Source organism: Brachycentrus maculatus, unplaced genomic scaffold, assembly GCF_059751285.1.
Source record: "Brachycentrus maculatus isolate JH-2025_06_01 unplaced genomic scaffold, ASM5975128v1 h1tg000122l, whole genome shotgun sequence".
Lineage (NCBI taxonomy): Eukaryota > Metazoa > Arthropoda > Insecta > Trichoptera > Brachycentridae > Brachycentrus > Brachycentrus maculatus.
The window spans coordinates 1,139,192-1,163,909 of record NW_028280875.1 but is presented as its reverse complement, the minus strand read 5'-3'; the positions used below and the strand labels follow the sequence as shown (position 1 = coordinate 1,163,909).

General features: G+C 37.0%; 1 protein-coding gene across 3 annotated transcripts in view; it reads right to left on the bottom strand.

Moving 5' to 3' along the window:
- Window positions 1-3,113: 3,113 nt before the first annotated feature.
- The window catches only part of msps (msps cytoskeleton-associated protein 5), a 55,316-nt gene continuing 33,711 nt past the window's right edge, over window positions 3,114-24,718 (bottom strand). For 2 of the 3 annotated variants that reach the window (XM_088259993.1, XM_088259992.1), the window contains exons 24-37: window positions 24,107-24,232; window positions 23,568-23,671; window positions 21,893-22,069; window positions 19,680-19,886; window positions 19,130-19,301; window positions 17,068-17,259; window positions 15,963-16,156; window positions 10,075-10,299; window positions 8,312-8,435; window positions 7,405-7,572; window positions 6,232-6,430; window positions 5,812-5,873; window positions 5,071-5,205; window positions 3,114-4,534 (exon numbers count right to left, since the gene is read on the bottom strand). In XM_088259993.1, coding sequence (XP_088116119.1) covers window positions 4,442-4,534; window positions 5,071-5,205; window positions 5,812-5,873; window positions 6,232-6,430; window positions 7,405-7,572; window positions 8,312-8,435; window positions 10,075-10,299; window positions 15,963-16,156; window positions 17,068-17,259; window positions 19,130-19,301; window positions 19,680-19,886; window positions 21,893-22,069; window positions 23,568-23,671; window positions 24,107-24,232 — 2,178 coding nt within the window. In that variant the 3' untranslated portion in view covers window positions 3,114-4,441. The remainder of the gene's footprint in view (window positions 4,535-5,070; window positions 5,206-5,811; window positions 5,874-6,231; window positions 6,431-7,404; window positions 7,573-8,311; window positions 8,436-10,074; window positions 10,300-15,962; window positions 16,157-17,067; window positions 17,260-19,129; window positions 19,302-19,679; window positions 19,887-21,892; window positions 22,070-23,567; window positions 23,672-24,106; window positions 24,233-24,718) is intronic. The other variant, XM_088259994.1, reaches the window with a different exon arrangement.

Below are 24,718 nucleotides of genomic sequence, written 5' to 3'. Positions count from 1 at the left end.
CAAATAAATATTCATATGTGATAGTATAAGTGAGAAGCTTAAAATATTTCAAACATCGTGAATCAATTGAGGACAGGATATTTCCTACCGCGATATGTTAATCTTCTTTCCTTAAAAACACTTTGTAATTGTAGAAAAAGTTACCAAAAACGCATTTTCTGTTTGTATATTTGGTAAATGTAAAATGTTCTAATAGCTTCTATAGACTACTGTGATATTTCACAACTTTTCAGCTTTAACTTGACTTCCTATGCGCTGTGTATAACTTATTTTAAAATGGATACACATAGTTATAATATGAAAGAAAGTTAACTTCAACACGTAGCCATTTGTATAGGTGCAATTTAATACGTATTGCACTTAAGTGGATTAGCACTCAATAGGTATACTGTGCCGGATATATATATATTGAACCCGAGACCATGTGTAATGTAAATAAACATGCTCCGTTCTCTGCACAGAACAGGCCAGCTATTTCTTTGATAAATGGGTAAGTTGAGAGATACGTTAATGCTGAAATTAGTAATTAAATATCACCTATATTTACAAAAATGTATATGCAAAAAAATATTATTCATTTGGTGTTTATTTTGTAGAACTCTCTGTGTTATTATTTAACACTGGACATTTGATGCTATTGTTTCCAAAGTGCACTTATTATATAATACATAATCTAACTGTGTAGTTTATAGACTGTGTTTTTTCTTCTTCTTAGCAACAGTAGTAATTTCTTCTCTATTTTATATTGGTCATACTATAATATATATACAGTATTTACTTGAGGACAATGATAGAGGAGAACAAAATTTTTGGGCCAATATTAAATAATAAAAATGATTCGCTTAGTTGAAAAGCATAGTAATTATACTCGAGTAAATGCTGATTAAAAATACTTTAAACCATTCATAAGTCTGAGCTAGTTTTATGGTCAAGCCTAGAATAAATGCGAGAAAACCATAATGCAATAACCATAATTTTATTAACATGTTTATGACAACTGGATGATCATGAAATGTCATAAACTAATTGAAAGGGCAGTGTAAAAAATCTAATACAACCAATGTCTATTAATTATATTAATCTCAGTACTATGGTTTTATGAAGAAAGAAAAAGTTTAAATTATTTTGCCAATATCTATGGGAACATAAAGTATGTTCTATTAACAATACATACTTTATGTATTGTTAATAGAACGCTCTCTGCATACAAATGCGGAGAACATTTTTCTTCATTATTATCCAAATCAACACACAATATGTGCCTTTGGAAAGCAGTAGCCTCGTTTGATAAAACACAAATAATAAAATAAAATAAGACGTAGATAGACTTTAAAACTAAGTGCTTTAAAAATATGAAAAAAGACTTTCAATTAAAAATGTTACAAAAGTAATTTAAAATTAGATGTTTTTGCTTTTTAATAGGTTAAAAATTAACTACCATAGAGATACAAAAGTCATGGGGCATATATTACTGGAGAATTTTGAGATCGAAATATAAGGAAATTAAAGGTAGAGAATTAAGTATTATTGCTTTACATTCAATGATTTTGTTTTTCTTTTAAATCCTATGTTCTTTTTTACTATTCATTATTAGATTATTTAATATCTTATTGAGATATTTTACAAAAAATACCCAAATGACCAAAAATATAAACAAACAAAAACCTCACCATGTTTTCAAATGTGCCTAGTGAAAATTTATGCATTTTTTTAGGCTCATATCAATAATCATATTAAACTTGTAGGAACAATTTTTTTTTACTTTCAAAACCGATCGATCGAGTAAAAATTAGTGCGCAGTGTGTTCCATAGATTATTTTGACATTACAGATAATGATTCATACCTATGAACTTGACAACATTGTAGCTATTTGACGCAGAATGAGCCGTAAGTATTGAACTCTACTCCACTAAATAACATTGCTGACTCAACTGTTGACACAACAGATAACCTTAAACCGACTACATAATTTGTTGCCATATAATGAAATGTAAAAGTAAAGTCCCTACCTAAAACCATTTTTTTTTATTTATATTTTTGATCATGGTAAGACAGTTAAAAGGTTAACAGAATCCAAATTAAAATTTACAAAATGATAATCATGTTTAATATTGATTATTTAAAAATAAATTGAACTTTATTATTATCATCACTGGACAGAAAATGTCAATTCTCTATATCTTATATTACACTTAAGGCATATTATGTTTTTATACTTACAGTACTTGTATATCCGCAGCTAACTCTCTCATCTTTATTAAATTTCAATGCAAGATTTGAAAAAGGCTCGATATTTTGGAAGACAACGTTCTTTGATTATTTTTCACCCGCAACGGTGCGTAGGGCACTGAACTGGATTAGTACTGTATCATCTTTATTTATATATCAGGTTTAATAGTTTAACAATTATTTTGTTGTTTAATTAATTATCCACAATGCCCTGATTAAGCACTAAGACTTTAAAGGGTGATTTCCTCGGCTTCATATAATTAATGATCAAGTTAACACCGTATGCAGTGTCCTATGCACCATTGGGTACAGACAGAGGTCAGAAGGTAATGGAAGAATAATCCTTATTCAATTAATAATTGCTCTAATGAATTCAGTGCCTTGACCACTTCACTGTGGAGACCGAATCAATAGAAAATAATAGCTGCAATTTTTTTCTAAAATACAAGCCTTTTTCATTTGCAAAATGCCTAATTTTAAGAATTAAATAATAAAAATATCAAGCAACTATAAATTGTACACATTTTTGTTCACAGTAACGTTTCCATTGCAAACTATTCGGAACAAATGTTTCCTTATCAATAAACAAAATATTGAAAGAAAATTAAGGCAACTTTTGAAAACAGATACATGTTTTTTGTAGTAAATTTACTAATCAAACACTTTGTGACAATTAAATGTGTTAAACATTTGAAAGATCTGCGTGGCAGAATTTATTTTAACAATCAAAAATGCCTAGAGAATTAGTTACCCATTTTTTCTTAATTTTTTAATAGATTAATAAAGAAACACATTTGTTTTCAAATTACTCCAAATATTTAAATGCTTACGCCCCTGTCTTATCACATTAATATTATAATAATCAATTATAGAATCCAATAAATGCTTTTTAATTTTATTTTATATTCACGAAACAAGAGTAACTTACATTAAACCTAATAATAATTATCATATTTTCGGTGTATTGCCCCATTTTGTATTGCAATGGGACAAGCAATGTACTGAACAAATCCAAACGCGATATGAAACAAGACATCTTTAAAAATAATCTTAAATCTTTAATTAAATGTACAAAAAAAATCTCGAGATAGAGAACAAAGTTTTCCTTGGCTAAAACCAGACCATAAAACTAGTCTATGAATGAAATCCATAGAAATCGTTACAAAATAGAAGGAAAATTTTAGAAGTCGTCACAATACTCTTCTATATTGATCACAATAATAAACCATCAGGTTTCTATGATTTTTATCACAGATTATTTACATATTGAACAATCAATCTAAGTAGCTCTGGACAAAAATGAAATATTCCATTTGGCAATTTTCGTTCGTGAAATAACTGGCGCGGTCTACACCGCGCCAGTTATTGTGAAACAAAAATTATTAGTAACTTTAATGAATGCGCTGTATTAAAATCATACTTATTTTGAAAAAAAAAACTTTACATTTATTAAAAAAATAATGAAATACTCGCAAGATAACATGTTTTTAATTCGGCTATAGAGTTTTTAAAAAAAATGTTTTGTGTCAAAAACAAAACAGAATTGATGAAATGTATTAACTAAAAAATATCCCTATCTTACGATATCAAATGTATTAGGATTTACAATGGTATTCAATGTCACCCTGATTTACCAGGTAGTGATAAATTCTCACAAATTTCTCATTGACCCTTTTTTAAATGTGTATTTGATATAGTTTTTTTTTTCAATACAATTGAATACTACGAAATTAAATTACAAACCTAATGAAAAAAGTTGTCAAAGTTGCCCAGATTGAAAGTGAAAACCTATCAGTAAAAACTGCAGTAAACTTTTATAACAATAAATAATATTTATTTCCTCCTGCAATTAGTTCTTTCTTAGCAGTCCATAAAATATGTACTTGCAAAATGAAAATCACTGTTGCCGTTCACATTATCAAAATATTGTTTGAATAAACGGCAACATAAATATTAGTGATTCCTCACGTTTGGATTTGTCGCATACACTTAAATTTGGCTGCAACATTGCATAAATTAGCTTACAACAGATTGGTTTTCAATCCGTCATGCATTATTTTAATTCAAGTACCTATCTTTGTGAATAAGAGGAGTGGACTCGGAATATCGAATGGACATGTTTAAGTTTGTTTCTGATGATCCTAGCCCTGGCGGTGACGCGGGCTGGAAGGGGTTTCCGCTAAGTTACGCAGTCCAAATGAGCGGAGTGTTTTATCTGTTGGCGCTCTTGATCTGTTGTAGTTTTTGTTTCAGCATGTCCATTTGTGGTTCGCTGCGACTCGTCGCCTGGTGCAAGGAGGGGAGCTGAAATAATTATTATTATTGTTGATTGAGTTCATATTATTTGATTTGGCAAAATGACGTGGCAAAACTCAAATGGCAGTGGGCAGGACATATTGCGAGACAGGACCCCACAACATGGACCCCGAGAATTCTACGATGGAGACCTTGGGAGAACCTTGGTGGGGGGTAAAAACTGGCTGCAAGCAGCAACCAACTGGAGAAAATGGAAAGGAGGGGAAGAGGCCTATATCCAGCGGTGGAGGTCAGAGGACTCATAAAGAAGAAGAAGATTATTGATTGATAGGCGGGCAGTGCAGATGTTATATACCATTTCCTATAACTATACCATTTCTGTCCTTAAGCATCAATCGACCAAACGGGTAGAAATATCTTTCCCGTCCATAGTCTGTTAACACGCATTTTCGGTATAATTTAGAATTATCAATAGAAAAATTGTATGTGTAGCTAAGATACGGCAGTAAAAATTTGACGGCTATGCATTCTCGTTTTTAACATTTAAGTTTTAACAAACACCAATAATTATATTGTATACTTACGTCAAATTTAGGGTCTATGTTCTGTTTTCCATTGTCATCCACCAGGGCGTCGGCCAGTGTTCGGTTGTCTATGACGGGAGTTCGAGGTTGGGAGTTTGAAGCGGAGTTCCCTTCCGATCCCATCCCCAACTGGGCCTGAAAGAACATTATTTTTCGAAACATTTTGGGTGTGTCCAAATCCTCGTTTACAAATCTGGGTTTAAACATCTGCACACAAATCTGGGTGCAACATTCACTATTCTACCCATTATTGACAAGCACACTACTCAAATTCATGGAAGTTCTATATATATGAACCAATTTCGAAACGTTCTTGAACTACTAGAACTTCAGTAGAGACATAGTGGTGAGATGAAAAGAAGCTTTTTATTAAGCAGAAACTCTTATATGTGAGGTAAATACCCAGACTTCCATATTCTTCTTCATCTTTGATGAGATGTCAAAAAATAATATGAAAAATAACTCCTATAATTGGAGATAATCCAGATTTGTGAAAAAGTATTTGGACACACTCAAAATGTTATTTATTTTACATGAAGTTTACCCAAATCAACCATAGATACTGCCGCAAACTTGCACATTAAGCGTCATATAAAAGATATCACTTAAGCCTATGACTTCCATATTCATCTTCACCTATGTGGAGATGTCGGAATAATATTATTTTTACATATTATCAATTTAAAAGATTGCCACATTTCCAGTCATTATTTGATTGAATAGTAGTACAAGGAAACGTACCCGCAGTGTTTTTAATCTCTCGGAATAGTATGAGTGGCCCTTTCCAGAAGGATCGCTCGGGTCTGAAAACAAAGAAGAATAACAACTTTAAACAGTTTACGCATTTAAAAATTTTACCGATTGAAAAAAAAAAATAATAAAAAATCCTAATATCTTCTAACCCCTATCTGCACCCGATAGTGCATAAGGCACTGTATTGCATTGATGCAGTGTTGTCTTGATCTTTACTTACATAAAGGGAAGGTGATCACTCCTACACATCAGGGACCAGTCCAGGGTAGTATTAAATAAATATTAGAGTGTAAAATGACTGATTTGGTCCACCGTACTGGAGATCCCAGGATCGATTCAAATTCGAAAAAGATTGGGAACCCAGAAGTGGTAGTGTATTGCATTTATGCATGTTGTGCGGTGCCTCACCGGTGGGTATGTTGTTGTTGTACGCGGCCATGGCGGACAGGGGCAGGGGGACGGGCAGGGGGGCGGGCAGCGAGGAGGGGGCGCCGCGCCCCTTGCGCCGCTCCTCCGCCACGTCGCGCAGCCCGCGCTCGATGTAGTTGCGGAAGAAGTTGGACTTGTCCTTCAGGCAGGACCAGATGTCCACCGCGGGATGCCTTTCCTGGTGGAAAATTAGTTCAAGAGTTCAGCATAATTATCGCTCACTCCTTTCAACAATGTCATATATCAAAAATCGACAATTTTCACTTGAGCATGTTTTCATAATACTCAGAAAATGTACTATATCCCAGCAAAAGCAGCATATTTTTAACTTAATATTTACCCGCTACAGGTCAGAAAGTGTTGGTTTTGCATTTTGAAGAAATGGTTTTGTTTAATTATTTTTTTAAATATTTGTCAAATGGAGAAAAAAAAAGTTTTTACCTAAAAAGATCTGTTGTACAGAAAGTGGCTTGATATTTATTTTTAATACATTGTGTTACATTATTTTTTGATTAGTGACGTTCTTTAAAGGAGTGACCGATATCTGGTATTCCAAACTAACCAACTAACTGTCAAATCAAATATTTGCAGTTTATGTATTAAATGTTAAATCAAACAATGATTTTTTTGAGTCTTCTAAGCCGTATTTGATTGTTGAAAAAAACACAAAAATCAATTTTGTAACAATTGTTTCGCCTAGTTATATGGCATTTTCAAACAAACATAAGGTTACAGCCTCCGTAGAGTAATGGTCAGCACGCTGGGCTACCGTACTAGAGGTCCCGGGTTCGATTTGCAGGGGGGGGCAAATAAATATAAGTGATTTTTTCACTTTATTATATATTCAATGTGTTTATATGATGCAGTACCCTATGCACTATTGGGGTGCGGATAAGGGTTTGAATAAAGTATTAAATAAACATGCTAGATTGTTCTAAGAATTTTGACCCGAAGCCTAACCTAATATCGTCCATTATGTTTGTGTTCACTTGATTTTTTGATATGATGTAGTGCCCTTTGCAAACACCATTGGGGTGCGGATAAGGGTTTGAAGATGAAGTTGTTGTTTATATATTGGTACGCTTGAAGCGACCGCGGCTGACACACAGGGTGTCCTGCCCGACTATACAGTGGATGCACAAGCCCACATACCCTGAAGTCGTAGAGGTGTCCCAGCGCCTCGGTGGACTGCTCCTTCTCCCCGATCCTCTTGAGGATCTGCGCCAGCTCCTCCTGCACCATCTTCATGGGGCTGCCGTCCCCGATGGCGCCTCCCACCGGTCCCGCCGGCTGGCAGTTGTCCACGTCGATCTTCAGCGACTACGGGCAAAAACATTTATTTCATTGCAGCAATCATGCTACGATCTACATTTATTATTAATATGTATTACCCTGGACTGGTCACTAAAGCCCGGGAGTGATCACCTTGCCTTCATGTAACTAACAATTAAGATCACACTGTTGTCAATATGATGCAGTGATCTATGTACGATTGGGTGCAGATAAGGGTTAGAAAAAAAATAAGACATTAATTAAATTATATGATTTGGTTATTTTTAAAAAAAGTTATTTTATATATATATACCTGAATTATTTTTTCTAATTAGTATTTACTATTCACCTGTAGATGAAAACATCTGTAGTTTTCAAAACTAGACGTTTGTAATGAAATAAAACTCATAACGTGGTATTATATAAGTGTTTAATTTTTTTTTCTATAATCAACACGTCATTCCACAAAGGCATTAATGCCGAATCAATAAGTATTATAATTTGTCTATGATTGATTCCTCAGCACCCTTGAATGGTGAGTATATCCTGGAAGAACATTGCTGAGATTTATCTCCACTCTCTGACTCTATGCCATCTATTTTTTTTAAATCTTGGATTTAACTGACATATTTGAGCCCCGCCTGAAAACATGATTTTCAGCAGATCAGAGAAAATCACCTCGACAAATCATGATCAACAATCTTCCCAGATAAGAGAGACTACAGGCAGCAGCAGAGAGATGAGCCGATGAGAGGCGGGGGGAGATGGTACGAGATATGATACAGACCTTGAACAATTTCATGAGGTAGCCGTGAAGCTCCGACTCGTTGACGTCGGGGATGAGGGTGAGGTGGTTCATGATGCTGCCGCCCTTCTTCTTCACCAGCGTGTGGACCATTGTCTTCACCGTCCTGAAAAACATACATTTTCATACAATTATAAATGAGCTATGTAATACATGTAATACATACTTAAAAATCCGTCAATTAGAACAATAATAATTTGTAACTCTTTATTTTCAGTCTCCAAATAGGGTTTATGTAATGAATTGTGCCTATAATTCAATTTTACACTTATTCCATTATTTTAAACAAACAAAACTTATTCTGCCTTCTCCACACTCAAATAGTTCATAGGGCATTGGAGAGACCAGTGTTCCGCAAAGTGTGTACCGCGGCACACTAGTGTGCTGTGGTGTGCCGTGGAAAAAAGTCTTGTGAAGATTACACAATTGCTCTAAATTTTTATCGGCTGTGTTTAGTTAAACCGGTTTACATTTCGCATTAAACATAATATGTTATTTATTTTGGCATTGTACTCATTATAATAATAAATCAATTCTAAATCAAAGCTGTTTTTCTCTTTGGTGTACCTCTGAAATTTCTAAATTTGGCAGGTGTACCTTGAACAGAAAAAGTTTAGAGAACACTGGGATAGACATCTCAATTATTTTCATATTATTTTTTTTTTTTGACATCTCATCAAAGATGAAGAAGAATATGGAAGTCTGGGCATTTACGGGGCTTACGACCGTCATAGGCTGGTTTGAGTGATCACTTTACACACGTGTAAAATTCACCAATTCTACCCATTATTGACAACCACACTACTCAAATTCTTGGAAGTTCTATATATATGAACCAATTTAGAAACCTTGTTCATGAATCACTAAAACTTCACTAGAGACATCTATTGGTGAGATGTAAAGAAGCTTTTTATTAAGCAGAAACTCTTATATTAGTATGTGAGATCCGAATCCCGAATTATAATCACACACATGAGAAACGCCAGAAAATACCATTTTCATTTTTATTATTAAGCCCCGTAAATGCCCAGACTTCCATATTCTTCTTCATCTTTGATGAGATGTCAAAAAATAATATGAAAATAACTTCTGTAATTGGAGATAATCCAGATTTTGTGAACAAGTATTTGGACACACTCAAAATGTTGTATCTCAATTATTATTTATAAAGGAAATTTAGAAGAAATTCTCATCTTAAATAATGAGAATAGTTATGAAAATGCAGTGGATTGGCCACTTGGGTCAGTGTAAAATTTTTTTTTCCACGTTCAGAAGGGCATCAATACATTTATTAGCCTGTTGGTTCAAATCATACTGACTTTTATGAGTATGGACATGCAACCCCAAGTGCCCTATTTACTGTTGCTGCTCTCCTGATCCTACATACTATTCTAATTCCATATTATTTTTTGAAAAAATAATATGGAATTCGGACCTCACATACTAATATAAGAGTTTCTGCTTAGTAAAAAGCTTCTTTACATCTCACCAATAGATGTCTCTAGTGAAGTTCTAGTGATTCAAGAACAAGGTTTCTAAATTGGTTCATATATACAGAACTTTCAAGAATTTGAGTAGTGTGGTTGTCAATAATTCTTCTTCATCTTTGATGAGATGTCAAAAAATAATATGAAAATAACTACTGTAATTGGAGATAATCCAGATTTTGTGAACAAGTATTTGAACACACTCAAAATGTTGTTATTCTAATTCCAATTGGTTGCCTACGCAGTGCTCAATCTGACCTGAAGGGTGTGTCGCTGATGCTAGTGTTCCTCTTCCAGTAGCTGCTCGGGTAGGCCTTGAAGAAGAGGTGCAGCTGCAGCATCAGGCGGTCGTAGTCCAGCCGCTCCGACTCCCAGGAGGGGATCAGCTTCATGACCTTCCACAGGCACTTCATCTCCAACTCCTGGTAGCGCGCCGACGGCGGCTCTCCGGCTACCGACTTATCCAGCAGGCTGATCAGGGCTCTGTGGACAAAATGTATCTTATATTAATTACTATATACAGCTATGGTCAGGAGCAAGGCATTTGCGGTATATCCTCGATCTTTGGGTATCCTATGTAACCTTCATCCGCAACCCATGATGCACAAGGCACTGCATCATATAAATGCAGTGTTATCTTGATCGTTAACACATGAAGGAAAGGTGATCAGCCCAGGTACCAGTCCAGGTATTTTTTAATAAATATTAAAATTTAAAAAAAAACACTTATATTTATAATACGAACCCGGGACCTCCAGTACCTTCATGTAAGTATCGATCAAGATAACACTGCGTCAATACCATGCAGTGTCCTATGCACTGTGGTGTATTGAATACGGATAAGGATTAGAAGAATAAGACATTTTCATAAATAAGAGCGTATTAGACAGACAACAAAAGGTTTTTTCCTCAAATAATGAAATGTAGCGTAGCCCCATATATGTATAAAGTAAATATCGGAGTTTTACCTACCATTAAAATGTTATGTTTATTAATTATGTTTCTATTGATTTCTGGAGTCCATCATGAGAGAAGCGTTCATTTTCTTTTCCGTTATCGCGGTTTCTACTGTCTATTCCTGGGTCAGTGTCCTACTCTATGGTCGCTTTGTCCGTTTCCGCTGATTTGGTATCCGGTCGTCCATGGATTTGGGTTGTTCATAAAGCTCATGATGCACCAGGTAGGTCTTACCTGGACTCCAGAAATCAATAGAAACATAATAAGAGTTTTAATGGTAGGTAAAACTCCGATATTATGTGTTCTGAATTGATTTCTGGAGTCCATCATGAGAGATCTGTCTGTTATCTCCTGGTGACCGGGTGATGCCTTTATTTGATGTTAACTGGTTGAAACAGGCTTGCTAGAGAGGAGTCTTTTGAGACGGTGTGATTAAGCAACTCTCTTTGGTAATATTTCCTGAAGGTATTTTCACTTTTCCAATTTCCTCTCTCTAAGATATTATCAATTGGGTAGTTTTCTAACCAATTGAGGGATGCGACCGCTGAGCGTGTACTGCCGGGGGTAGCTTCCACTCCTGCCATTTTCAGCGTGCTCTTTACCCATCCTCCTATTATGGTTCTTGTAGCCGCTTTTACGGGGCCCCTCGTACTTATAAATAGGTTATTAAGGTTATCCACTTCCGACCTTCGATCCTTGGACAATTCTACTAGTTTTCTTGTCCAAAAGACTGGGTTTATATTAAGCTCCGGTGATTCTAAAAGTTTCCAGCTGGATTGCTGGTGTAACCGGGTGTCAGTCTTTGATCCAAAAGACGGATGTAATATAATAGAAGTGCCTTCATCCTGCAGGTTTCCATCCGAGATGTTTAGTAACGTCAGGTCGTGTACTCTTCGTCCTGACGAGAGCAGCAATAGTGTTGCCACTCTACACGATATCTCGTATAAGGAGTTTAGTTTAGGGCTATTTTTACAGAGCCAATCTTTAACAATCTGTGGATTCCAGATTGGAGATTTTGGGAGAGTAGGCTTTGCCATGGCTATTGCTTTAAGGGTATGTTTTACCAAAAAATTAGAGCTGAGACTTTCCTCAGCTGTTGGGTTACAGAATGTTGCTATCGCTGACTTATGTACTAGTATAGTATTGTATGACAATTTCTCTTCGATAAACAACTGCGCCAGGTATCTGGCCACCTGGTTTGCAGACGGTTTGTTAGGATGGAAATTGTTATTTGATGCCCAGCGGCACCATCTATCCCAAGCTGGCTTGTAGGTATTTAGCGTCGAAGCTCGCCACCCTGATAGAAGCAAATTCTTTTCCTCAGGATTCCATCTACTCAAAACGCCGTCCCACCCCCAATTTTCCAAACTTCTATTTCCAGTTCTTGGATTTTGGGCGGAGGTTTGCCGGTGGATGTGTCGATTAGTACCGATTCCAGGTTTGCTATTTTGAGTGGTGGCGCTAATGATCGGCGTATTAGGTCTGGTCGCCAGAACGCCCTCGGCCACCTTGGGACTGCGAGAAGGTATGTTCCGGTCGCCTTGTTCAGGTGTGCTAGGATTCTTGGTATTAAATTTGGCGGAGGAAATATCCAGGCCAGATTGAAGTCCCAACATTGACTGAAAGCGTTTTGAAAGATTGCGCACGAGTCCGTGCAATCTCTTGACACGTATGTCGAAGTCACGTGTGCCGTTACGGAAGCAAATAGGTCTATATCGGGTTGCCTGAAGAGATTGAAAATCGGTTGGGTTGCTGCCGGTAAAAGGTGCCACTCCGGAGGTGTTTTTCCCCGAGATAGGTGATCCGCGTCTCCGTTGTATTTTCCGGGAAGAAACTGAGCTGTCAACGAGATATCCCACTTGTCTGCAAGGATCAGGAGGTCTTGGGTCAGATTTAAAAGTGTTAAGGATCTGGTGCCCCCTTCCTTGGAGATATACGCAACCACTGATTTGTTGTCCGATTGCACTAAGACTTCTGAACCGGAGAGGTTGTGAGCTGAGTGTTGAAGGGTTGCAAGCACTGCGAACAACTCTTTTCGGTTTGAATGCCACTTTTTCTGTTGGACGGTCCACTGACCTGATAAGGTTAAATCGTCTAAAGTTGCTCCCCAAGCCAGGTCTGAGGCATCTGTTGTCAGGAAATGACTGAACATTTCCTTGTGAATGGTGCTTGACGAGTTCAAGTTCTCTAACCACCATTCCACCTCCTGCAAGCACTCCTCGGTCATTGGAACTAATCTTCTGGGTGGAAGTTGCTTCAGCGGTTTGCTCGCTATCTGCAATTGTCGGCAGTGCAGCCGTCCTCTTCTCACCATGAAGTTGGCAAAGTTTAACCTTCCCAGGAGACTTTCCGCTTGCTTTCGTGACCATCGGCGAGAAGACAGTATCGCTCGAAGTGATTGGTGGAATGCCGCACACTTCCGTTCTGACAGGGACTTGCGATTGTTGCGCATGTCCCATACGACCCCCAGGTATTCGCACTTTTGTGTTGGGGAGAGCACTGACTTTTGGAAATTTACATTCCATCCCAGATATTGTAGAGTGTTTACTGCTAGCCGCGTTTGTCGGCCTAGATCTTCCTTGGATTGGCTCGCAAGGAGGAAGTCGTCGAGATACACGATTGTCCGTATACCTTTCTGACGCAGTAACTCGGCTACCCAATTTGTAAGGGTCGCGAACATTCTGGGAGCAGATGAAAAGCCAAAGGGCAGACTTGTCATCTGAAGCAAGTTTCCTCGGTAGACCAAGCGCAAGAATCTCCGATGCTTTGATGCGATCGGGAGATGGTAGTATGCTTGTGAGAGGTCTATCTTTGTCAACCAATCGTTTGGTTGCAAAAATTCCGGAACCTTGCAGTGGCTTATGAGTTTGAATGGAGCAGGGTTTAAAAACAGGTTTAGGGACTTCAAGTTGAAGATTACCCGTGAGGAGCCGTCCGATTTTGGTGTTAGGAACATTTTTGATAAGAAGCTGGGAGTGAGATCCGCGGCTTCCAGAACACCGCTCTCGGTGAGTTCCTTTATTTGGGAGTCCATCTCGGCAGAAGGGGGTGTGCTGAAGTGATTTAAAGTATTCTTGTGTGGCATTATCAAAGGAGGTTTTGACACAAATGGTATTCGTGTCCCCCTTATCATTTTTAGCATAAATGCTGGTGCTCCCAGTGTCGCCCATGCTGCCTGGAATAACTTCAAGCATCCCCCGCGAAATGGATTCCTTCTGGCGTCAATTTCGAGTGTGCCTTCCTCTAAACTTTCCTTTTGAACTACCAGAAGTAGACTTGCCTCCCCCTTTTTTCTTGGTGGAAAATTTGCTGGGGCCAGCTTCTCCTCTGGGAGGACCGTTATTTTTGTTAGCGAGAGGCCTTCGCTGTTCACGAAAAAACTGGTTATCTGGCTTTTTTCTGGTAGAAACCTGGGGTCTTGATAAAGGATGGGTTGTTGCAGGTTTTATCGTAAGCTTGTCAGAGGTACCTACCCTAGAGAGGAAGGCCGTCAGATTCCCCTTTTCAAAGAGATATTCTGAGCAAGGAGGGATTTTGCAAAGTCCCTCTCTGACATGCTCGTCTCTGACTTCCCCGAGGATGGATTTTCTGCGGAATTGTACCGCCTCTGTGCGCCTGCCACATACCATCTGAAGAATATCTTCGGAAACCTTCTGGTATGCGGAGTCAGGAGCAAACAAAACTTTTACTTTATCGAATACGTTTCTTTTATTAAGAATTGTGTTCTTATCAGCGGCCCAATTGACCAGTTCTTGGAGCCCTGATTGAAACTCCTCTTTTTGTATGAGGAGGGCATGAGATAGAGCGGCGAAAGACCTTTCCAGCGAAGCCTGGGCAGGGGAGCTGACATCGCAGCGTCTGAGCTCGTCGTTGACTTTCAATTCAACAAACGATGGCTCTGCCAGAAATTTCTTCTGGACATCAGCATATCGCACGCCTGCCCAGTTTTCACTACCAAAGTGTTGCAGCTTTTCTAAGGCTCGAATCCTGATGGGATTTGCTGTTGGATGGATAGGTTCCTTGACTACTGTGCTGGGTTCCTGGAAATCCAGCTGCAGCTCTTCTTGGATATCCTGAGGATCCTCGTGTTCCTCTAGTCCAGGAGGCTGCTGTAGAAAACCGTCGTCGTCTTCTTGCGATCCCGAGTCTACGGGAGAAGTGTCGCCTGGCGCCGCGACCTTAGCCCCGGTTTGACTTTGGAACACGGCGTCAGTCAAAAGTCCTATCTGCTGAACTAGATAGTCTATCCGTGGGTCCATTAACACTTTAAGGCGCTTTTGCTGACGCGGTTCAGGAGACTCTGAATCTGACGATAAAACGGATGGATCGCGGGATCTTTTTCGAGATTCACTGCGCTGAGAAGGCCCAGCTACCGGCGATAATGGCGAAACATTTTCTGTATCACTCATTTTCTATAAAGATCGGTGTTTTCGGACAGATGTGAAAATTTATATGAAATTAGGCACAAAGCATAAAGTTCTATAAAAATTTAATTAACTATCCGTCGCCCTTGAAAATCTTGACTCGCACGATGTTTGTAAACAACAAACACGTGTTTCAAGATGGCGTCGTTTTGTTTATAAAATATTCGAAATGAAAAGTTTTTTCGGTAAATGCGCGACAATGCCGTTTGGATTGAAGCGAAAGTTTATAATACGAGCACTTCTTTAGTTTTGTTTTTATAGAAGACGAGACACTTAATAATAATAAGATTCACACACTTCTCACGGTGTTTGTAAACAATTACCGCGCACTCAAAATGGCGGCGGCGTCTCGCAATCAAAATAAACACGATAATTATCCGTTATACACAAGAACTTGACGTTTTAATGACGTAAATTAAAAGAACTAAATATGTTTTCAAAGTTTATAACACTATCTACGATATACTGCCCAGGAATGAATACGATTTTTTCGAATTGATCGGACAAAATCAACGAACGTCGTTACACGATGGGAAAATGACGCTTTATGAACAACCCAAATCCATGGACGACCGGATACCAAATCAGCGGAAACGGACAAAGCGACCATAGAGTAGGACACTGACCCAGGAATAGACAGTAGAAACCGCGATAACGGAAAAGAAAATGAACGCTTCTCTCATGATGGACTCCAGAAATCAATTCAGAACACATAATATCATAATATAAAATGTGCTCTCTTCTGACAATTAGGCTTGTACTCACACAATGAGGGCGGTGTGGTCGCTCCTCTCCAGCACCTTGACGCACACGTTGTTGGTGACCCGCACCAGCTTGTCCTCGCCCTCCGTGCAGTTCTTCTCCAGCGCCCGGCTCACCAGCAGCCGCAGCAGCTGGTCCACCAGGGCGCTCACCGTGCCGGACGACACATTCCGCCCGGCTATCTTGCCATCGTAGAACTGGAAAGCAAAACTCCCTTGACTTTTTACAAATCCAATGCAATCGGTATTCAAGAATATATAAAAATATATAGAGGGTATGACCGAGGGGACAAACTCTAGGGGACGCCCACGCCGTGAGTACCTGAGAGGACCTGTTGGTGGACGTGCGCTGCTCATCATATGCACATTTCATAAGAGCCGCACAAGACAGGGAAGAATGGAAGAGAAGAACAGAAGAAATTGCTGCAAACCAATCCCAGGATTGAAATCAGAGAACAAGATAAAACCCCTTATCCGCACCCAATGGTGCATAGGGTACTGCATTGAAGCAACGCAGTGTTATCTTGATCGTTAATTGTACGAAGGCAAGGTGATCAGCCCTACGCTTCTTGTATCAGTCCAGGATGATATTAAATATATATTTAGGCGTAAAATCAGTAATATTTATTTTCACCCCCCCCCTGGGAATCGAACCCAGGACCTCCAGCAGGGTAGCTAAACACGCTAACCATTACACTACGGAGGCGGACAAATTCAGGCGGTTTCAAGAATGGCACAGATTTATAGCATTGCTTGCGGGAAACGCTTAAAAGCTTCTTTAACATACTGTTGGTATAGAGCGGGAGACGCGTATAAGTGTTGTGTGCTTACTTTTGGTACAGTGCGAGATGCAAAAAAATATTGTACGGATGGGAATTAGGTTTGCAGTTACTTGTGATTAGTATACTGAGGGTCGGGCGACAGACTGAGTTAATTAGGGTTGGGGTTGATGAAAAAACCACCCGATAAGAATGGGTTAACTTGGCAGGCAACTTTGCCAACCTAACGACAAAATGAAGAAATCTTTAAATTAAAGTGTTTTCACGATTCATCTTCCAGTGTTAGCCTCCATCTCTGGTATTGTCTTGCGAAGTGTTGTTTGTAATTACCGTGCTGAGGACAGTCATCACGAATCGGTAGGCGTCGAAGATGTCCGTGTGGTTGGCGGCCTGCGTGGGCCTCTGCAGGATCTGCAGCTGCTCCACGATGGCCAACAGCAGCGGCTCCTCGAAGGGGGCCATCAGGTTGGCTCGGTTGGAGCTCAGGATGCCGCTGATCTGAGACAAGGCACTTATGGCCACCTGGAAACATTTACTCTGTGAAGCGAGAAATTGTGAAAAGGAAAGACGCAAAAGCAAATGCATCCAGGCAGATGCTGTGGCGTAGTTGGGTAGACGCTCGACTGCGAAATCGGCGTCGCGGGTTAGATTCCCGCCAATTGAAAAAAAATTCAAGAAAGATTTATTTTCAATTGGTCTGGGTGTTTGTGAAGCATTTTTCACATTTACCTTCTATATCCTTACTATCCTACCTGCAGACAAGCATCTAAAAGTAGAGGCTTTGCGGGTTATTTCTTTAAAAAATATATGGTGATAGCATATTTCTGGGTTATTCTGCTGGGTTCCTACTTGTTTCGGTCATCTTCAGGGCCATAATCATCAGCAAATCCAGTTTTTAAATGCGGTTTATTTATAATCTGTGATTTCTATCTTACAATATTTATTTAAGGTAGATCTGGTTGCTGGAGTGTAATTTTTCAAGTTTACAACAGTGAAGTAGCGGAGGCTATAAAAGCCCAAAGATGGGGATGAGAGACGCTAGTAATTTTTACTATCCAGTATTTTTTTTTATACCAACAACATTTTTGCATTATATAGGGTCCGCCATCTAAAGTTTTTTTTTTCAACTAGTGCTTATTTCGTGAATGGTAACACTTAGCTCATGTCTGATTTGACAGATAATTAGTTTTATCCGCTGAGCGAATATGGTTGTGTATACGCTTGAACAACGCTGGGAAATATTGCGACATTACTTTGAAAATCATGGTAATGTTGCAGAATGTGTGCGAAAATTGCGTACGGTTTTTGGAAGAAGAGAAGCACCGTCAGCTCCGTATGTTCGTTATCTTGTGAAAAAAGTGAAAGAAACTGGCATCCTCATCGATAAACCAAAGCGTGAAAAGCCAAAAACAGTGCGTACACCCGAGAATATCGATGTTGTGGCAGAAAGTGTGCGTGAAGCGCCATCAACATCAATTCACCGTCGTTCTCAACAATTGAACATTTCGGAGACATCATTGAGACGAATTTTGCATAAAGACCTTGGTATGACGCCATACAAAGTCCAATTGGTTCAGGAGTTGAAGCCAACTGACCATCCAATGCGTTTTCGCTTCGCTGAGTGGGCCTGCGATCGACTTACAGAAGATGCCGATTTTGCCAAAAAAATCATCTTTTCGGATGAAGCTCATTTTGATCTTGGCGGGTATGTAAACAAGCAAAATTGTCGTATTTGGGGCACAGAAAACCCGCACGCATACATTGAAAAGCCGGTACACCCAAAACGAGTCACTGTTTGGTGCGGATTTTGGTCCAGAGGCATAATTGGGCCATTTTTCTTTGAAAATGAGCAAGGAGTGGCCGTTACAGTCAATGGCGATCGTTATCGGGCCATGTTGAACGGATTTTTGTTCACAAAAATTGAAGAGGAGGATATTGGCAACATTTGGTTTCAACAGGACGGCGCTACGTGCCACACAGCCGAAGCTACACTCGATGTTTTGCGCCCTGTTTTCAAAAAAAAAAAGTTATTTGGCGGACCCTTTATGTATAACTGTTACTAAACTGAATTTCTGCTCATTTTCAAAAATCTTATTATTTATTCTTCTCTCCTCTTTGTAAATTATCAAACCTTGCAAGTGATCAGATCTCCGCCCAGAGACATTATTCAATTATAATTTGATTTTATAAAAAAGCGAATGTTTTAAGCAATTATTTTGAAGAAATTTCCACAAACGCAACCCTCTAATCAAAAGGAGAAAAGAGAAACAAAACACTAAACCCCGGAACAATTGAAAATGAATGAATTCATAATGCGTTGAGCTGAAATCTTTATAGACTAGCAAAAATGGCTTTTTATAACATGTTTAAAGAAGTCAGACTGGGCAGTTACCGATAGGTTGGGGCTGGCGATGGCCTGGATGTTGCGCGTGAGCGTGTTGTCCTGCTCGTACGCGGGCGGGGCCTGCGGGCCCGGCGGGGACAGGTGCAGCGCCCGCATGGCCGCGCGCGTGTCCGCCATGCCCACAGCCGGCGGGCGCGACGGCGGTGACAGCGGCAGCGAACTGGAGAGAAAACGCATCTGTTAAATATTGCATTCGAGTAGAAACTAGTTTAAAACAAAATTATTTTAATCATTTTCTTTTTTTCTTAATTAAAAAAATATATATATATAAAGTTAATAATGATATAAATTATAAATAAATACTTGTTGCATATCCAAAATTATTATTAATGAAAATTTTATATTAATTCTAAGTCACATTACAAATTGAGTGTAAAATTTTAGTCGTTCATTGTTACTGTTAATTTTTTAATACATGAAGTGCAGAAAACAATCTATGAACATGAAAGAAAAATGGTTGACAGCATCATGAAGTAAAGCAGAGTAAATGATCATGTACGGAGCGACAAACTTATTTTGAAGAGAATTGCATAGTTACCTGGGGAGGGGCCTGGCGGGCGGGCCAGTTGGCGGCTGCACGGGCTCGTCCAGGAAGCTGAGGTCCATCTCCTGCAGCACGGGGCGGCGCGTCATGGCGCGGATGTCCTCCTGCAGCCCGTCCTCGATGGCGGCCATCACGCTGGGGTCCAGCCCGAAGGGGCCGCTCACCGGCCGCGCCTGCTCGCGCCGCACCGCCGACTGGGGCCTGACACAAATACACACATTAACCATACTAATTACATAAAATACATTGCTATACTTGTGTATACTCACTGCTATGTACAATTGTGTTAGTTGCACTTTTTCTTAAATCATTTAAGTTTTAAAGTTAATAGTTAAGATTTCATTAATTGATTCGGCAGTCACATTGTAGTTTTTTTTTTAAATTTATTTATTGTAGAGACTGCAATAAAAAATATACTGGTCAAACTGCGAGAAATCTAAAAATTAGAATCACACAATAGAAACTAACCACTCATTTGACTCACATACACTTAAATTATTACTCAGTTACAAACAAAGGTCAAGTCAGAACTATTTAAAAAAATTAAAAATACATTAAAATTTTAATTCTGAAAAAACCTTAATTAATATTATGCTTTTTCAAAATACGTCACCATTATTATCTATATTTTCTTTTACAAAAATCCCATTCCTTAACACCCCCCCTATATATACCTGAATAATTACTTTTACTACATTTACTATTTCATTTTAATAATTTTATCTACATGAAAACAATTGTAGTTTTCAAAACTAGTCGCATATACATAATGAAATAAAACTCTATAAGTGGTATTATACACATTTTTTTTAAAAATAATAACGTGTCATTCCACAAAGTTAATGCCGAATCAATTAATAATAAAATATATGTATTAATTTTTAAATAAAACACAGATTTTTTGAGTCTACTAAGTTGTATTTTACTAACAAAAACACATAAAAAATTTATATTGTGATAATTGTTTCGCCTAGTTATGTCATTTTCAAAGGAATGTTTGAAATATTATTTTTTTACGTGGTTTTGTTAGTAAAATACAACTTAGTAGACTAAAAAAATCTGTGTTTGATTTAAAAATTAATACATATATTAAAATGGAGTTTTACAAATTAAATGCCAAATCAATAAATAATAAAATACATTGCTATAGTTACATACTTGTGTTCTGCTATATACAGTTGTGTTAGTTGCACTTTTACTTCTATCATTTAAGTTTAAAAACTAATAGTTAGGAGTTGCATTTGAGTGTATTCCGTGGTATAAAAATATGTTCAGTTGTATTCAATTTCTCAAAAAAAAACTTGCATATGTTATCATTTTAAAAATTGTTTAAAATGGTAAAGTCTGCAAGCATACAATAAAGGATGGGGAAGGAAAAAAGGTATAAAAAACACATCACAACATAGAAAGTCAATTAAACCAATTGAAAATTATAATTTAAATCCAGCTTGCCATCGGGGGGGATTGAATCCACAAAGTTAATGTCAGTCAGCGGCCGCGGAATTAGACCCATCACCGAAAGATTATGAGACAGCACATAAACATTTGAAAAATTCCTTTTCACTTTTTTTAAGAGAATTTCAAAATTGGAGCCTAATTTCTCAGTGGTATATTTGTAATTGAAAAGGTGTATGTTTGAATATTTAAAAAAAGCTATATGTTTTGTATTTGAGGTTGAATATAGGATAATAAGCTGTTTTTGTCAGGACAATACCCTTTTGATTTTTTCAATGATTTTTATCAACAATCGAGGTTTTTTTCTCTATCATGTCATTTTAACAAAACTTTAATGAAATTAAGACCGAGATATTGAATGCTCAAATTAGAAGGACGTCACTTTGCGCCCAATTTATTCAAATAATATATACGTATTGGAATCTTTTTTTTTTTAAATATATAAAGAAAAATTATTTTTATAATTTTTTTTTAGCTCCTGACCTTTCAATAACCCTTTTCTTTTCAAAACCGTATATTTATTTTGAAGAAAAACAAATTTATACAATACAAAAGTGTTTTTTTAAAAAAAATCAATGACATCAAATGTAACCTGGGTTTGGAGCAAATCAAGTTGCGATTTATCATATAAATTAAAAATATTATAAATCAAAAAAATCAAAAACAAAAAAACAAAAGCAAAACAAAAAAAGGACAGCACAATCTAACCCCAAGGACAAAAACAATTTACCCCGAAAAAAGTTTAAAATTACACTGCGTTCATTCGCCCTCCATTGGGTAGGTAGCCCCTGAAGTTGGCCGGGATATCGAGATCATGTTGCGACGGGGTCTTAACGAGACCCCCCCTTGGATGGTTCTTAACCTCTTGGCTGACGCGCCTGCCCTTAATTTCGGCCATTTTCTGTTTCATATGGGCGATCTTGTTTCCTCTGCGGCAACATTCATTCGCCACCGTCGAATTTAAATTAAGAACAATGGAAGCATGCAAATGGGAGTCATGTGAAAACAGGCAAGGTTATTATTACAATAATTAAAGAAAACACTTCGTTTTTTACCACTTGAGTTTAATTATAGACTACATGTTTCAGAAGCTAAACTTCCATCATTCAGGTCTGTATAATAACTAAAATATAAAATATAAAATTGTTCTATAAATAAGGATAGGGGGAAAGTAAGGGGAAGGGGTTAGTCAAGGAACGGAGTTTGAAAACAAAGGAAAAATTGAAAGCAATGGCGAAGAATTTTGAAACAATATATTATTTAATAAATTATTATTAGAATTCAGGTTTTTTTGTATTTCTAAATTTTCAAGATAATTCATAATTTGGCCTTTATATGGAACAAGGTGTAATAATTTTAATTTATGGGAGTGAAATGAGTGATTAGTATCTATTATATGATTTGCAAATTCCGAAAAATAATTACTAACAAGACCGCTTTGATGTTCTTTGATTCTAATCTTTAAATTTCTCGCAGTTTGGCCAATATATTTTCTATCACAATCTCCACACGAAATTTCATAAACACCACTTTTTTGTAATAAATCAATTTTAGATTTTGAGTTATCAAATTTTAGTTATTTGAGTTATTATTATCTTGAAAATTTAGAAATACAAAAAAACCTGAATTCTAATAATAATTTATTAAATAATATATTGTTTCAAAATTCTTCGCCATTGCTTTCAATTTTTCCTTTGTTTTCAAACTCCGTTCCTTGACTAACCCCTTCCCCTTACTTTCCCCCTATCCTTATTTATAGAACAATTTTATATTTTATATTTTAGTTATTATACAGACCTGAATGATGGAAGTTTAGCTTCTGAAACATGTAGTCTATAATTAAACTCAAGTGGTAAAAAACGAAGTGTTTTCTTTAATTATTGTAACATGTCTTACCACAAAGTTAATGCCGAAACAATAAATAAATAAGGTTATTATTATTTTAATATTGATACAATAATATTGATTCATATAAGAGAAAATCAGGAGTCCATTTTCAAAAATGGTCATCCATACCTTTTTTAAATATAGTAAAAGCTTGTTAATTTGAAATTGGAAGGGACCAAAATTTTAAATGTATTCCATGTACAAACTGTTTTTTTGTTGAATTAACAAAAGCAGTAAATGAAATCTGTTATCAACACTATAGAAAAATTTTAATGAAAAGTTGATAAAAAAAATTAAACTGCAATTCACACAAAAACTCTGGAACAAATACATAACTGTGTTTATTACAGAAAAAGCATAATTTGATTTATAAAAAAGCAAATAATACATAAATAAATTAATAAAATATATTTATATTCAAGCATATTAAAATATATTCATACTATATTAAAAGTAACATTGCATAAAGGTGTGCACATATTTCAGAAAGAGAAAAGCATAGATATTTATTATAATAGTTTTTTTATATTTTTATATTACCTCATTGGTGGTGGCGGGTAATTAGGAATTGGCTCTTCTTCTTCTTCTTCGTAATCGTTTGTAGGCTGATTTTGTTCGGGAATAATTTGCTTTTGTATATTCGACTGCAAAAAATATATTTAAAACTTTATACATACAACACATTTTCAGACACAACGACAACATTAGTTATAAATATATTTGGCTTAATTAAAATAAAATAATCGCAAACAGCGAGGTAGGGGGCAAACAAATCATAACAATTTTTCGCACTGATATTTTTATAAAATATTATAGATTATGATGTGAAAAAGTTAACTTTTCTGCTTGTTCTGGTAGAGGATCTTTTTTCAAAATAATCAGCCAATTGCCTTGAAAAATGGCCTAAATTTGGTCAACCCAGTAGTTAGTGTCAGTCTCATTTCAAATTTAGCACCTCCTGGTGACAAATTTCTAAACTACTAGGCAAAATGGCCGACCAGATCAAAATTTGAGTCCTTTTCTATAGGTATGAAATGACATTATGAGCAGAAAGGGCACTATTATATGAAGGAACTCACCTCTTGCTGGATCGGTCTTCCTGTAGAACTTAGTGGAAGTAGCATGGACTTCCTGTTGGTGGTGTCCTTCCCTTTAGCGGCGCGCTTTATTCTCTCTTCCAACAATGAATGATCCTTGTCAGAAATCTAAAACATATGACCCCAATTCAATGATTTGTTTTTCTTTTTGTCAGTCCTATTTTTGTATAATTCATAAAAGAAATTCTGTATATAAAATAAAAAACAATTTCAATGCCACTCAATCCATTTATTGAACCCACAATCAATGCCAGATTTAGCACCCCCTACTGAAGAGGAATGAGAATATACATATTTGTAAATAAATGGAAACATATTAGTCTCCCCTCCCTTGTGAGCGAGTGCCAGAGAGCCCTTGTGCCGGTGAATATACATAGCTCCGGCATAAAAATTCGATAATGATAATGATTCAACTATAATTTTGCATGAATTGAAAAAATACTATTTCAAATTATTTTAATTGAATTTTCGAGATATTCAGTATAATTTTGCTGTAATTTGAAAAATATTTCCAAATTGTGGTCCCTCTTGACGATATTTCATTAAAAAAAACTTAAGTAAGAAAAATAAATTGTTAATTCGTAATTCAAAAAT